Here is a 17,378-nt window from a genome sequence, read left to right as displayed (position 1 = left end):
TAGGACCTTCGAGGAGATTACTGACTTACCAGTTCTAAGAGTCCCATGTTTTTTCATTCTTAGGAAATGGACGAGGAGGGGAATCCATTTATGGAGGATTTTTTGAAGGTAAAAATGCTTATGTTTAAATTGTTTTTAATGTTTTCTAGTATTCATTGATTTTTCTTTCTTGAATCAATAAGATTATTGATATACTAATATCCAACTACCTTCAACTAAACGAAGTTAATTTTCTTGTGAAAAATGTTATGTGATAGACTTTTTATAAAGGTAGGATTTTTTTGTGATTAGTACTTTCGTTCATTATATTACTTGAAGGGTTTCAGTGATCTGTAATAAACTTTTAGAATTGTAGTGCTAGAATAGGAACTTCCATAGCTTGATCTTAATCTTTGTTAAAAGAGATTCAGCTATATTTCTTAGTGACAATATCAACATTTTTGTGCATCCATTTTTCTATGAAGATTTTTTTTTTAATCTTCGATATTCTGAATTTGGCTGTAATGTTTTTCCCAAATTTAAGTTTTCTGTCTGGAATTTTTTATTAATGTGAAGATCATTTGAAAGACTATAAACATGTGATTGTGGAATTAATTTCATATTTCCCATCTTTCACTTTTGGGAGTCAGTGAAATTTTGTTTCACGTTCCACCTGCTTTTTTCCAATTCTAATCCAAGATTCGAAGGCAATCTGCTCTTTCTACCATGGCAGATATTAAGTTTAATGAGTGCCTCTCTGTGCTAAGAATAATATTGAAAGGGGATTGATAAAGTATTTGGATTTTATAGCAAGGGATTGAAAATTAGAAATATTTTAATCTGAAAAGATGGAGGAAATTGGTTAATATTGGATTTCTCTTCTTTTAACCTTTTATCTGAATTTTGTCTGACACTAAAGAGCACATGATATGAACACAAGATATGAAGAAGAATGAAAATGAATTTTGGGGGGGAGTTATACCTATAACTGAAAACTTTGCTTCTCTATAGATGAGAGTTTTGCTGTTAAACACAACAAAGAATTTCTCTTGTCAATGGCCAACAGAGGGAAGGATACAAACGGCTCACAGTTCTTCATGTAAGAATTTATGATCTGATGATTTAAAATATCACTTTTTTGGTGTGTCGTTTCTCTGTGTGCCTGCCACTGATCACTAATAAATAGGAGAGGGACGTATGAGGGAGAGAATTTTTGAAGGAGGAAGAACAAAGAATTGTTGAAAGGGGAGTTGAACTGTACTGCTAAAGTTTTCAAAAGATGAAGACTTTTGTCAAGAGGACTCAGGAGCCAGCTTGAAGGGGTGGCATTCCGCCTGGCCAAATTAGGACAAGTTGAGCATTGATTATCTTGAAAATAAATAATATTATCAAATAAAATGGAAATCCAGGAGTCCATTCAGATATAAATAATAAATGAATAAATAACAAGGGAGAAAGAAAAACTGTTCCTTAGTAGAATGCAACTAATAAATGTAAAAGGAATTATAGAGTTAGAAATGTCCCTGTTTTGCAGTCATCTCAGTAACATTGATTCAGGAAAGAATTACCTATGGATGGTAAATTTATAGGGTAAGTTTAACAAGGAACAGGATGTTTGCATTGAGTATCTCTTCGTAAATTAATTATAAAGAGTAAAATACAGTTCCTCATTATTCAAAGATTCTGTATTTGTGAATTTGCCTACTCACTAAATTTATTTGTAACCCAAAGTCAATAGTGCTAATGTTTTCCAATTCTGACTACAAAAAAATTGTTACCAGGGCTCTTGTCAGCAATTAATACTTTTTATCATGTCCCATGGGTAAAGATTTGCTCTCCTCTTCAATAACTGTAAACTCTTCTGGTCTCAGAAGAACTTAATCTGTCAGCATCATGTGGATTATTCTTGTGTTTTCTGTTCCACATTTGTAACTCCCTTCTTCAACAGTGAGAAATCTCCCTCCGAGTGTGTTCAAAATTTCTACTCATTTGTTGAATCCTATATTTTAAAATTGCCATCCTATACCACTGTGAAGAGTAACCTACTAACTAGAGTTCACTATGTATTTATAGCAATTTTTGTTTTTACAGTGAGGGTATGTAGTTAAATTATCATGTTTAAAAATGACTTGGATTAGTACTTTTTAGTGTAAATTTTGTGTGGTTTTGTGACTCAACATATGTTAAATTCATTTCCGATTATATTTCATTTGTTCTCCCTCTCACGTTGATTTATTTCTTGCCTTTTTTTTTTAAGCTTTTAAAACATTAACATGATTCCAAGAGTCAAAGCAAAGAGAATACTTCTGAAGTATCATTCCCACCTAACTCTTCATTCCATTCCCATTCCCCCATTTTTTTACCTTTTTTTTTTCCACCACCTATCCATATTAGTAACCAACCTCATTAGTATCTGGTTTATTTTTCTGTATATCTTTTTACAAACATAAGCACAGATATATATTTTTTTCTTATTTTCCCTTTTTTCTTACACAATAGATAGCATACTGTATATGTTTTTTTCTTTTCACTTAATGATATAACCTAGAAATCACTGCATATCAGTTCATAGAGATCTTTCTCATTTTTTTTCCCCACAGATGTATAGTAGTCTGTTGTGTGTATATACTGCAGTTTATTCAGCCAATTGCCTATATACAGGTGTTTCTGATTTTTAAATGAAAACAACTTGTATCACATTTGTTGTAGGAAAATTAGAACACACAAATTAAAAGAAGAAAAACAATCCTATCCCCAGAGCATCTTTACATGCAATAAAAATACAGGTAGATAGTTGCATATAGTCTGTAATCAACTTTTGGATGTAATATAAATTTCTTTGTACATCACTAAATATGAATTAACATGTTAATCCATTGTTTGAATGTACTGTGGTTTTATTTATTTAATCTTAGTTTTGAACATTTGGTTTGCTTCTTGTTTTCAAACTGCTGCAGTGAACGTTGTTGTATCTATTGTTTGATGTATTTTTTAATTCTTTTATGTAAGTTGCTAGAATTTTACTTAGTGAAATGTTTACATATTTTTAAGGCTATCCATATATATTGCTACATTGACTTCCAAAAGGAAGTGTGTAGTTTACTCTAGAGCAACAGTATGTAAGTGCCAGTTTCACCAGATCCTCAGCAACACTGAGTGTTATCATTTATTTTCACTTTTTAAAATAAAATCCCTTCTGTGCTTACCAAAACCCGTATGTTAAATTCAAATAACCCTTCATATATATTCTCAGACTCTTCCAATTGTTGGTTTCTCCTGACCTCTTTCCACTTCTAGATAACTATTCTTTACTACTTCTGTGTTCTGTTTTTTTTAAAGAAAACAACTTCAGTTTTTAATCTTTTTTTAAATGTTTTATTTTATTGTTTTATATTAATTATATAATATAAAATTTGCCATTTTAACCATTTGTTAACTGCATACCCCACTGGTATTAATTATATTCACAGTGCTCTGCAGCTACCACCACTATTTCCAAAACTATTTCATCATTCCAGAGAGTAGCCATTTTCCCTTTCCCTCAGCCCCTGGTAACCTTTATTCTACTTTCTGTCTCTATGAATTTGCCTATTCTATATATGTAAGTGGAATCATACAATATTTGTCCTTTTGTGTCTAACTTATTTCACTTAGCATGTTTTCAAGGTTCATCCATGTTTTATAGCATGTATCAGAACTTCATTCCTTTTTATGATTGAATATCATTCCATTATATATACATACCACATTTTGTTTATCCATATTCATTTGTTAGTGGGCATTTGGGTTGTTTTCACTTTTTGGCTATTGTGAATAATGCTGCAGTAAACATTGTCATATATATTTGTTTCCCTGTTTTCAGTTCTTTTGGATAGATACCTAGGAATAGAATTTCTGGATCATATGGTAGTTCTATGGTTAGCTCTTTGAGGAACCACCAAACTGTTTTCCACAATGGCTACATCATTTCACATTCCCACCAGCATTATACAAAGAGTTCTAGCTTTTCCATTCTTATCAACACTTTCTCACCAATCTGAGAGTGACCATGAAAGCAATGCAAGTATTGGTTTAGGGGTTACAAATAAATTCTAGTGAGCAAGCCAGTGGACAAATACGTAATCTGTAAAGTGAGGATTGACTGTATCTTGATGCAAATTATATACACTAAATGTAACACAAATACATATATAGTGTATACCTAGGTTTTTACATTTCTAGGTGGTTTTAGCAAGTTCAGGTGATCATAGCTGTTACAGTGAGAAAACATTAACAGGTTATTAGTTTTTAAAATACGGTGAACTTTTAAAAATACATGTATGTGTTAGAATTTTTTTTAGTGTGTGTTTTAATCAAAAGTTAGCTTAAATTGTGTTCCTTCTTCCAAATTTCTAATGCATTTTTTGATAAGATTTTTAAAATGACAAATCTTGTACAATGCTCATATTCAGTCTGTTGTACCAGTGTGTCTTCATAGCTACTCAGATAGCAGCTTTCTTAGCTACAAAGCTTTAAGGTTGATGTGGAGAAAAGAAGGACTTTTAAAAATTACTTTTTGCTAATTTTAGGTTTTGTCCAAATTTTAATGCAGATATCTTTCTTCAGTGTGAAGTTTACTTTATGTTAGGGACGCATAGGTCTTAGGCAAGTAATATGAGGGAGTAAAGGCTGCTGGGACAAGAAACTTAATGATTAATCTCTGTATTAGAGAAGGCAGGGATACTCAGCCTGACCAATTATTGCCACATGCCAGGTGCCATGTCTTTCCATGTTTTCAAAAAGGTCTGGAATCTGGATTTTTATGTAGAAGTATCCAAATTTTTAAGTCTTGGCAGCTAATTTATAAACGCTACATGGACCATTTCTGTTCAGGTCCAACAGAACATGTATGAGGACATCAGAATATGACCTGGGCTTTAACTGTTGAAAATGTTAAGATTGAAAAACACTGTTGTTAAACCCATAAACTGGTGAAATGGTTTGATAAATTATGATATGCCCAGACAGTAGAATACTGTACAACCGTGGATATTCAATAAGAACCCAGTTACATGCAAGAACATGGATGGATAGAAGTAACACCAAAATGTGAACTTTAATTTCATGTAAGTTTTCAACAGTGTATAGGTATTTCAGAACAAGTTTTTGAAAATGCATTGTCGAAAGCATCTTGCATTTGATTCTATTTAAGTTTAAGGTAAATAAGATTCTATTATGTTAAGATAGCATATATATGATTTCTTTGTTTGCTACTTTGTTTCCAATGCAGTTATTTTTTTTTCCTTTTTAGAGATGCTAACTTTGTTTTTCTCTGACTTTGTTTTTATTCTTCTATCTGATGACTTCCAAAAGAACAACAAAACCAACTCCTCATTTAGATGGGTAAAGATTATTTTAATTTATTTTACAACCTACTTTAAATTAATATTAAAATAAGAAGCTTTTATTTAGTCATCTTTACTTGACTCTTTAGGCATCATGTTGTTTTTGGGCAAGTGATTTCTGGTCAAGAAGTTGTGAGAGAGATAGAAAACCAGAAAACAGATGCAGCTAGCAAACCATTTGCTGAGGTGCGGATACTCAGTTGTGGAGAGCTAATTCCCAAATCTAAAGGTAAAAACAAGTATATATTTCTCTTTCTTAAAATCTGTTTGTTTGTTTATTTATTTATTTGGCTGTGTTGCATCTTCGTTGCTGCGTGGGCTTTCTCTAGTTGCAGCTAGCAGGGGGCCTACTCTTCGTTGGGTTGCGCGGGCCTCTCATTGTGGTGGCTCCTCTTGTTGCAGAACGGGCTCTAGGCGCACGGGCTTCAGTAGTTGTGGCTCGTGGGCTCTAGAGCGCAGGCTTAGTAGTTGTGGTGCACAGGCTTAGTTGCTCTACGGCATGTGGGATCTTCCCGGACCAGGGCTCGAACCTGTGTCTCCTGCATTGGCAGGCAGATTCTTAAGCACTGTGACACCAGGGAAGTCCCTAAAAGCAAGTATATATTTCTGATAACTCTTACGCACACAAAACAAACACACTGTAATTAGTTGACACGATCTTTACGCTAAAGTGAATATAAATATGAAGTTTTTGTGTTTTTAAATGTATTTTTGTGTTTTTCAAATGTGTTTTATCTTACTTCATACTTTGTTCATTTATCATGGAACTGCTTAACTTCCCTTGAATTATTTGCAGTAATTCATCCATCTGCTTCCACTTTATTTTTTGGGCTTTTTAAAAAGTATAGTTGTCTAGGGCTTGCCTGGTGGCGCAGTGGTTGAGAGTCCGCCTGCCGATGCAGGGGACACGGGTTCATGCCCCGGTCCGGGAAGATCCCGCATGCCGCGGAGCGGCTGGGCCCATGAGCCATGGCCACTGAGCCTGCGCGTCCGGAGCCTGTGCTCCGCAACGGGAGAGGCCACAACAGTGAGAGGCCCGCGTACCGCAAAAAAAAAAAAAAAAGTGTAGTTGTCTAAATAGCATGGTAAATAAATATTCTTCTAGGGAAAGAGACGGTGTGGGGAGGATGACAGTTGAAGAGATTAACATAGACTAATAAACTTCATGGGAATAAATTATTTCCCCTTCATGCACTGCTTAGATTCAGAAGCATCTGGCATGTTTGAGAAACTTCTTTTACTTAGACAAGAACACTTGAAGTTAACACGACTGGTAGTTTGATAATATTATCTGAAATGGTAGAACTTGGTCTTTTAAGTATTTTAAGTCTTTATATTATATAAGAAATATGTAACTGCTATTGTTTATTACAGATATTGAGCCTGACACTGTAAAAGTAATGGGGTGAGATTACCCTTCAAATCTGTGTAGAAAGCAATAAAATATTGAATTGACCTAATCTTTCTATTAATCGTCCAGGGAATAATAAATAATCTCAGTACTTAGTTATTCATGGTTAGCAAGAGAGTCTCTGTAATCTTTTCTGATCCTCACAAGAACTGTATAATATCAATATTATTTTCCTCATTTTACAGATACAGTCAAGGAGATTAGTATTTACCACATCAGGGAACTAACTAGACCTCAAGCCCAGGTTTGCTGGCTCCAGATCTAGAGCTTTTTCTGTTACATGTTGCTAACTCATTAAAGTCTTTAATATTCCTTTCAGAATTGCCCTAAGTAGAACATTCTGTTCTCAAATTTTAGGTATACTGATGTGCTCTGTAATATGCACGTTTTATTTTGCTTTTCTTTAGTTCCCCAATCAGGGATTGAACCAGGACCCACAGCAGTGAAAGTGCCGAGTCCTAACCACTGGACCTCCAGGGAATTCCCTGGAGAAGGCTTATTTTTAATTTTCTTTCTCTGCATTCCACTTTGATTCTAATGATTTCACTTTCTTCTCTTTTATGTCAAATATATACCTTGTAAACCATCACAGGAATATTGCTGCAGCTCATACTGGGACTGTTTAACTTCTTGTGTTCAAGAGTCTGGCTATCTATCCTTATTTACAAACAGCAGTTATAATGTATGCCTTGTGTTTGTGATGATTCATTAAGAATGAAGTGTCGTTGAGTATCTTACCTTTTTTTGAAAAAAATAGAAACTAAAAAGCAATCTAAATCTTTGCATATTTTAGACCCTGAATCTTCTGCTATTTAATTCTTCAAAGTGTTGTCAGTACAATTGGAATATTTTGGTTTAAGATATTATTTCTTTCCACATCATCTAGAAAGTATTCATCTTTTATTCTGTAATTAACTGTTTTTTGGCTTTTTTCTTGTGTTTTATAGTCTTCAAGGATCTTGTGTTAGGATCTATTCTCTGCTTATAAAAGTTAAGGATGCTGTGTGGTCTACATATTTAGAAGAGATAATTAAAAAGCTTACATCTTAAACCATAAATGTTATCATAGACTCTAATAAATATGGTGTAAAGATTCTTTTGGTACTAAATGGTCAGTGTTTGAATATTTGCTGAAAGGATGAGAAGGTGAATGAATGTCACTCTCTGTATATTATTATGTTTTTATAATATATTTTCACTTGAAGCAATAAATGCTAATTTTGCCCATGCCATTGTGGCCAGGAAGTTGTGCTGAAAGTTGATGTAGTGTTCTAGTGTGTGTTCCTCAGACTCATGCTAAGGAAGTATATCTTGCCCTTATCAGTTTCATCAGTTGGGGAAGATTTGGCCCTTTGTTACTGTCTGCACAGGAGTTACCGAAAGGCCAGATTTGTTTTGAGTCGTACCTTCCATGCCTGCTCTGTTCTGGATCACACTATAGAAAGAGGAAAAGATCTTTATGTTTGAGGTCACACAGTTTGGCACCTGTTACTCTACAGTCCTTCAATTACCATTCAGAACATTGGTCAGAATGGATTTTGTCATGCATCAATAAAATTTTTTTTTTTAGGCAGAGCTGTGTCTTCCATCCAATTTATAAGTTTGATGGCCTTCTTACAATCTTAAATTGGACATAGTCAAAAAGCTTTGTGTAACACAGCAGTGTTCATCATCATCATCATCATATTGAAAACCTTGTTTGAGAGATACACACCCCACTTTAAAAATAAATACCGAATCTTTTTTTTTCTTTTTCTAACTTCCTGAAAGAAAACAAAAAGACTTCTGAAGAAATATGACTGTCTGGGCCCACCTGTAAGTGGTCTTGGTGAGTCTGGGCAATCATCCTGGGCCTTCCCTTTGCTGTTGTGAGATTGGAAATTCTACTTTTTGTGGCTATTTGAATGTGCCTGAGAAGGTTCAGAGTCAAGGGGAAGATCCTTCCAACAGATGCAGAGGAGAACACAGGAGGCTAATCAAAACTGCAACCCTGTAGAGGCTATCAAGGGGCAGAGTGTAGGATAGAACACAGACCACTACACTGATTAAGGTACTTCCTGGCTTTTCAAGAGTTAACCAGAGTTTCCTGCAGTTGTTAAAGAGAGGTCTGTCCACCTTTGCTATGCAGCATGAGTTGGGGCTGATGATATATTATAGAGTACATAGAAACACAAGTGCTGAGTTAGGGCAGCATGGCAATAAATAAATAGTTATATGAGCAGAAATCTTGTATATATGTGGTAGAAAACAGATTACCTGGCAGTACAGAAAGAAGAGCACAGTAGAGGAAGCAGTTGGTGAATCTTGTACTCAGGAGACAGTAGAAAAGATCAGACACTCATTTGTATGGTGACAGGATCCCATTTCAGTGTCTTTATCCTGGAATTAAGAGCCATGGTGATAGCACTTTTAAAGGAGAATAGTGGGATGTTAAACTTCGAATCTGTTTAGAGGGGAGACCCAGTATTTTTGAAATGAAAAGAGGTTCATTTGAGGTATAGTTCTCTTCTTTATTTCAAACCTTATTTTGATGATGGCCTTGAAATTTCCTTCAATATAAAGGTTTCACGTGAAATTCATTGGTATAAAATTTATACCTCTCAAAAAACTAGTAAGGCAGCATTTTCTTACCATATGTTTTTACAAGTAAAATGTTCTAGAAGTTTGTTTTTTCACCTTAACAACATACTAGTAAAGCAGTACCCAGTAGTATTACACCACATCCTACCTCCCCTCCCAACAAAGGTCAGTGAACAGGGTTGGGAATTTCTTTTACATAGTGATTGATAAGCAAACTGCATAATCTAAATAATCTAAAATAAACTAACCAGAAGTGGCCCAAGAGTTAAAAAGTCTTGTTCTTTTATCTTAAGGATGGCTATATGCTTATAAATGATACTTTGAAATAGATTTTAAGTGGTTAGGCAGGAAGTAGGGTTTTTTGGAGAACAGGGTGACAATTGTTGTCAGACTTGGGAGTTTTAAAATTTAATACATTGATTTTGTTCAACATTTAGAAAGCATAAGAGGATAGTCAGTGAAAAGTCTTTTTTCCATTTCTGCCCATCAGTTCCCATTCTCAAATTTTCTATACCATTCTACGTGTATGTGAATGTTGATAATATAAATTCCTAGAAATAGAATTAACAGATTATAGGGGTTATGCGTTTGTAATGTTGGTAGGCATTGCCACTAGAATATAGGAAAGTTAATTTCCCTATGCCCTTTGCAGAGCCACATAATATCAAACTCTTCAATCTTTGCCAGCCTAATTACAGGGTTGGTTGTTGTTGTTTTTAAAGCTGGTTTAAATAAGTATTTCTCTAAGGTATTTGATGTTATCATCTCCTTAGGAGCCATTTATATTTGTTTTTATATGAGTTGATTGTTAATTGCTTTGCCTCATATTTTTACTCAACTCCAAGCCTCCTTGTATTTCCTTTTGTTTGGAGAAAATGGCCATTTTTTTAAGGGTAGGTCTGCTGGTAACTATCTTAGTTTTCTGAAAATGTCGTTATTTCCCTTTCTTTCATGATGGGTATTTTCACTAGATGTAGAATTCTGGGTTGGCAGTTCTTTCAACACATAAAAAAGTGTTAGGCCACTTCCTTCTGGCCTCTATGGTTTCAAGTGAGAAGTCTGTTGTTCAAATCATTGTTCCCTGTAGGTAATGAGGGAATTTTCTGCCATTATTATTTAAAAAATTTTTTTAATTTCAAATTTTTCTCCTGGGATTCCGATAACATAAATGTTAGATCTTTTGTTTATTGTTCTACAGGTCTCCGAGGCTCTGTTCATTTTTTGTTTGTTTTTTTAATTTTCTCTGATGTTCTGGTTGGGTAATTTCTATTGATCTGTCTCTGGTTCGCTAACAGTTTCCCTGTCATCCCCACTCTGATATTGAGCACGCTTTATTTCAGTTATTGTATCATTGTATTTTTCAGTTCTAAAATTCCTTTTGATACTTTATATCTTCTTTTCTCCTGAGATTTTTAAACTTTTTTCATTTGTTTAAAGAACATTAATAATTGCTTGTGGAAGCATTTTTAAGATGGCTTTTTAAAAATCCTTGTTAATTCCAACATGTGAATCTTCTGGGTGTTGGCGTCTTTTGATTGTTTTTTCTTACTTAAGTTGTGATTTTCCTTGAAAATGGTTCTTGAAATTATTAGTGATTTTTTTAAAATTTTGTCCTGGAAATTTGGGGTATTGTATGTTATGAAACTCTGGATTCTGTTTATGTTTTCTGTTTTTAGCAAGCAGTCACCTTATATAGGTTTAGCATGTAGGTCCTGGCCTCCTTTTGTAGATTGTGGTTTCAATGATAATTCAATTTCCAGAGCCCTTGCAGTACTATTCTGGTTTCATTTGTATGCTACTGAAAAACTGGATGCTATTCAACACTGTAGTTTAATTCTGAAACCTTTTGCTATATTAGTTCTGGTCAGTTTAACTTGGGGGTCTCCTCCCCAGGACTTCATCTATAAATTTAAAGAATCTTTTTCTCTAGCTTCCTTCTCTGAAATCTGTGCCACCTGCTGGTGCAGTGAGGGGAGCTGAAGCCCAGGCTTCCCACTTTGTCTCTACTGTCATCACTCTGGCAAGGGAAGGGGAACACTGCTTGAAGGGGAGGGTACTGGAAATCCAAATTCTCTACTTTGTCTCTGCTGATAGAGCCAAGAGGGAGTTGGTGAACTTTTTTTTTTTAAATTTTCCCCCTTAGTATTTGCTTACAGTAAAGCAGGTATTGGTGACAAATTTTTTGTCCTGCTAAACCATCTTTTTTCTATTTCTCTGTCTGGAGAGAGCAGGCCTTTCTTGGGGCTTTTACAAACCTGTGTCCATTGGCATTTCTGAGTTGCAGGCTTCTTCAGCGTGATGTCTAAGGTATATGGGAGACAGATTGAAAACCACCATGTCACCTTCAAATCCAGAAATCCCTGGCCACTCTGCCTTCTTTCTACCTTTCAGAGTCTTCTTATGTTTGTTTCTTTTTGTATTATGTCTAGGATTTCTACTTACACTTAGCAGGAGGATAGGAAGAGATGAATCTATTCCATCTTCACAATTTCTCCATTCCTTTCTTCATACTTTTAAAGTGTTGTAAAAAAAAATTTTCCCTTTTATATCCAGAATCTACTCATCAAATTACACCTATAAACGAGTTTGTTCAGTGCTTACTAGCACATTGTAAGCACTCTACAGATACTACTCCACACTACTTTTTCCTGCCCCTATTTCAAATCCTAACATAGTCAGTTCTGCTATACTGCTTGTTTTGAAAGCATGCATTTATTCCATTCAGTTGATACATTAGAAGACAATTGGAACATAACATCAGTTTCACCTTTGCCTATGCATGCTCTTGTCTACAAGAAATACTGAGTGCAGAAAACCATACGCAGTTGAACAGCTTTACAGGAATACACAAAAATTACACATACCCAGGGGAGTTCCCTGGTGGCCTGGTGTTAGGATTTGGCACTTTCACTGCCCCATGGCCCACGTTCATTCCCTGGTTGGGGAACTGAGATCCTGCAAGCTGTACAACACGGCCCCCCCCCAAAAAATTTACACATACACACACCTCACACATCTACTAAGCTACCTCAGTTCATCACTTGTGTTATGAGCCACGCCTAAGTACAGTTTGTACTAAAACTTTCCATCTAGTTTCATATCACCCCCCCTTGCACTAACTTTACAGTAACTCACAAGCTATAGCCCTACTGACATTCACTTCCACAAGCAAACCCATGATTTTCTCAAAGTGCTGTATTTAATTGTCGTATTTATGTATTTCTTAACTATTTAACATGTGTGAAGGCTCTGTTGCTATTTCTTCTTTTTTTTTTTTTTTTTTTTTTTTTTGCGGTACACGGATCTCTCACTGTTGTGGCCTCTCCCGTTGCGGAGCACAGACTCCAGACGCGCAGGCCCAGCGGCCATGGCTCGCAGGCCCAGCGGCCATGGCTCACAGGCCCAGCCGCTCCATGGCATGTGGGATCTTCCCGGACCGGGGCACGAACCCGTGTCCCCTGCATCGGCAGGCGGACTCTCAACCACTGCGCCACCAGGGAAGCCCTCTGTTGCTATTTTTATTAGTTTCCTATCTTTTTTTTTTAATGTGTCACTGATGAAGTTTTTGAGTTTTGTGCCCCTAACCCCATTTTTTCTATAAGCCATGTGGTTTTTATTGTACAGTTTTTCATGGCACAGTGATTTATAGAAATGCATATGTTGGGGGACTTCCCTGGCGGTCCAGTGGTTAAGACTTGCACTTCCAGTGCAGGGGGCGTGGGTTCGATCCCTGGTTGGGGAACTAAGATCCCACATGCCATGCAGTAGGGCCAAAAAATTAAAAAAAAAAAAAGAAATGCATATGCTGTCTAACAGCAGAACTGACTGTGCTTCTCCAAACCTTTTCTACTTTACTCTTGTCCTTATTGACCATATGCACTAATAAACCCATATACAATTTACAGTCAGAGTTTCTAGAAAATTTATTACAACTCAATGTATGTTTTCAGATGCTGTTTGCTGTTAAATTCACACTTGTTGGTCTTATTTTCCAAATAGACAGTAAACTCTGTGAAGGCAGAAGTTTGCTATGGAACTTCCCCATTTATACTCTACAATTCTTTCTCTCCATGTCCTGGCATCATGTTAAATATATATCTATGTACTGTTCACTTAAACATACTTGTTGATCTGAGAAGGATAAAATTTCAGATTCCCGATGTGCCTAAGTCATATTTTTAAATTTAGGTTAACACAAATTTTGACACTCAAGCTACATTCTGTTAGAACTAATATTGATATTGTCATGTCTCTATTTTTTTCTTCTTACTTTTCTGTTTTTAACTGTTCTTTCTCAGTCATTTTATCTTTTTTTTCTGAGCAGATTCATAGGAAAAGGGGACATAAATTAAATTTCACTAAAAAATAATGTTGAGAAACATGAAAAGAGGGAGCCTTTCAACCTTAGAGCTTTCTAGGTTCTATTCCAAGGCATCCTCCCTAAAATCACAGTTTATTTTCCTTTTTTAAAAAATTAATTAATTAATTTTTTTTGCGGTATGCGGGCCTCTCACCGTTATGGCCTCTCCCGTCGCGGAGCACAGGCTCCGGACGCGCAGGCTCAGTGGCCATGGCTCACAGGCCCAGCCGCTCCGTGGCATGTGGGATCTTCCCGGACCAGGGCACGAACCCGTGTCCCCTGCATCGGCAGGTGGACTCTCAACCACTGCGCCACCAGGGAAGCCCCTATTTTTCTTTCATAGTTCATATTGTCTAATACTTGGGCAGATTATATTACCCTAAAAAGAGTTATAAATCTTTTTTATGGTCTTCTATATTGTTGTGTTATTTTGCTTCGCTCAAATGCTTACATGAGAAGTGAAGTGAAAACTAAATAATGGTTATTTGAAATATATTTAATACATTAGGTGGGGAGAATGGGCTTGCTTTTTTTTTTTTTTTTTTTTGGTAAAGTTAGATTGTTTATTTGAGATTTTTCTTGTTTCTTGAGGTAGGATTGTATTGCTATAAACTTCCCTCTTAGAACGGCTTTTGCTGCATCCCATAGGCTTTGGATCATCCTGTTCTCGTCATTTGTCTCTAGGTATTTTTTGATTTCCACTTTGATTTCTTAAGTCATCTCTTGGTTATTTAGTAACATATTGTTTAGCCTCCACATGTTTGTGTTTTTTACATTTTTTCCCCTGTAATTTATTTCTAATCTCATAGAGTTGTGGTCAGAAAAGATGTTTGATATGATTTCAGTTTTCTTAAATTTACTGAGGCTTGATTTGTGACCCAAGATGTGATCTATACTGGAGAATGTTCCATGCACACTTGAGAAGAAAGTGTAATCTGCTATTTTTGGATGGAATGTCCTATAAATATCAATTAAATGTATCTGGTCTATTGTGTCATTTAAAGCTTGTGCTTCTTATTAACTTTCTGTCTGGATGATCTGTCCATTGGTGTAAGTGAGGTGTTAAAGTCCCCCACTATTATTGTGTCACTCTCATTTTCCTCTTTTATAGCTGTTAGCATTTGCCTTATGGATTGAGGTGCTCCTGTGTTGGTGTATATATATTTATAATTATTATATCTTTTTCTTGGATTGATCCCTTGATCATTTTGTAGTGTCCTTCTTTATCTCTTACAACGTTATTTTAAGGTCTGTTTTATCTGTTATGAGTATTACTACTCCAGCTTTCTTCTGATTTCCATTTGCATGGAATATCGTTTTCCATCCCCTCACTTTCAGTCTGTATGAGTCCCTGGGTCTGAAGTGGGTCTTTTTTTTTTTCCTGTGTTGTACAATATATCCTTGTATCTTATTTATTATTATTTTTTTATACAGCACGTTCTTATTAGTCATCAATTTTATACACATCAGTGTATACATGTCAATCCCAATCGCCCAATTCATCACACCACCACCACCACCACCACCCCGCGGCTTTCTGCCCTTGGTGTCCATATGTTTACTCTCTACATCTGTGTCTCAATTTCTGCCCTGCAGACCGGTTCATCTGTACCATTTTTCTAGGTTCCACATATATGCGTTAATATACGATATTTGTTTTTCTCTTTCTGACTTACTTCACTCTGTATGACAGTCTCTAGATCCATCCACGCCTCAACAAATGACCCAATTTCATTCCTTTTTATGGCTGAGTAATATTCCCTTGTATATATGTACCACAACTTCTTTATCCATTCGTCTGTCGATGGGCATTTAGGTTGCTTCCATGACCTGGCTATTGTAAATAGTGCTGCAGTGAACATTGGGGCGCATGTGTCTTTTTGAATTGTGGTTTTCTCTGAGTATATGCCCAGTAGCGGTCTTGCTGGATCATATGGTAATTCTATTTTTAGTTTTTTTTTTTTTTTTTTTTGTGGTACGCAGGCCTCTCACTGTTGTGGCCTCTCCCGTTCTGGAGCACAGGCTCAGCAGCCATGGCTCACGGGCCCAGCTGCTCCGCAGCATGTGGGATCTTCCTGGACCGGGGCACGAGCCCGTGTCCCCTGCATCGGCAGGCGGACTCTCAACGACTGCGCACCAGGGAAGCCCTATTTTTAGTTTTTCAAGGAACCTCCATACTGTTCTCCATAGTGGCTGTATCAGTTTACATTCCCACCAGCAGTGCAAGAGGGTTCCCTTTCTCCACACCCTCTCCAGCATTTGATTGTAGATTTTCTGATGAAGCCCATTCTAACTGGTGTAAGGTGATACCTCATTGTAGTTTTGGTTTGCATTTCTCTAATTAAATTAATGATGTTGAGCAGCTTTTCATGTGCTTCTTGGCCATCTGTATGTCTTCTTCGGAGAAACGTCTATTTAGGTCTTCTGACCCTTTTTGGATTGGGTTGTTTGTTTTTTTAATATTGAGCTGCATGGGCTGTTTATGTATTTTAGAGATTAATCCTTTGTCCGTTGATTCATTTGCAAATATTTTCTCCCATTCTGAGGGTTGTCTTTTTGTCTTGTTTATGGTTTCCTTTGCTGTGCAAAAGCTTTTAAGTTTCATTAGGTCCCATTTGTTTACTTTTGTTTTTATTTCCATTACTCTAGGAGGTGGATCAAAAAAGATCTTGCTGTGATTTGTGTCAAAGAGTGTTCTTCCTATGTTTTCCTCTAAGAATTTTATAGTGTCCAGTCTTACATTTAGGTCTTTAATCCATTTGGAGCTTATTTTTGCGTATGGTGTTAGAGAGTGTTCTAATTTCATTCTTTTACATGTAGCTGTCCAGTTTTCCCAGCACCACTTGTTGAAGAGACTGTCTTTTCTCCATTGTATATCCTTACCTCCTTTGTCATAGATTAGTTGACCATAGGTGCATGGGTTTATCGCTGGGCTTTCCCTTTTGTTCCATTGATGTATGTTTCTGTTTTTGTGCCAGTACCATACTGTCTTGATTACTGTAGCTTTGTAGTATAGTCTCAAGTCAGGGAGTCTGATTCCTCCAGCTCCGTTTTTTTCCCTCAAGACTGCTTTGGCTATTCGGGGTCTTTTGTGTCTCCATACAAATTTTAAGATTTTTTGTTATAGTTCCGTAAAAAATGCCATTGGTAATTTGATAGGGATTGCGTTGAATCTGTAGATTGCTTTGGGTAGTAGAGTCATTTTCACAATATTGCTTCTTCCAATCCAAGAATATGGTATATCTCTCCATCTGTTGGTATCATCTTTAATTTCTTTCCTCAGTGTCTTATAGTTTTCTGCATACAGGTCTTTTGTCTCCCTAGGTAGGTTTATTCCTAGGTATTTTATTCTTTTTGTTGCAGTGGTAAGTGGGAGTGTTTCCTTAATTTCTCTTTCAGAGTTTTCATCATTAGTGTATAGGAATGAAAGATTTCTGTGCATTAATTTTGTATCCTGCAGCTTTACTAATAAATTCATTGATTAGCTCTAGTAGTTTTCTGGTGGCATCTTTAGGATTCTCTATGTATAGTATCATGTCATCTGCAAACAGTGACAGTTTTACTTCTTCTTTTCCAATCTGTATTCCTTTTATTTCTTTTTTGTCTCTGATTGCCATGGCCAGGACTTCCAAAACTATGTTGAATAATAGCAGTGAGAGTGGAC

At 36.0% G+C, this 17,378-nt stretch overlaps 1 protein-coding gene across 1 annotated transcript in view; it reads left to right on the top strand.

The window, feature by feature from the left end:
• The window catches only part of PPIG (peptidylprolyl isomerase G), a 41,257-nt gene that overhangs the window by 11,094 nt on the left and 12,785 nt on the right, over positions 1-17,378 (top strand). Inside the window, exons 6-9 of the mRNA XM_029224914.1 lie at positions 64-108; positions 991-1,078; positions 5,332-5,361; positions 5,453-5,592. Coding sequence (XP_029080747.1) covers positions 64-108; positions 991-1,078; positions 5,332-5,361; positions 5,453-5,592 — 303 coding nt within the window. The remainder of the gene's footprint in view (positions 1-63; positions 109-990; positions 1,079-5,331; positions 5,362-5,452; positions 5,593-17,378) is intronic.

This window comes from Monodon monoceros, unplaced genomic scaffold, assembly GCF_005190385.1.
Source record: "Monodon monoceros isolate NGI ecotype Baffin Bay Population unplaced genomic scaffold, NGI_Narwhal_1 Super_Scaffold_16, whole genome shotgun sequence".
NCBI lineage: Eukaryota > Metazoa > Chordata > Mammalia > Artiodactyla > Monodontidae > Monodon > Monodon monoceros.
Note: the sequence above shows the minus strand (reverse complement) of the source record. Positions and strands in the feature narration are given on the sequence as shown.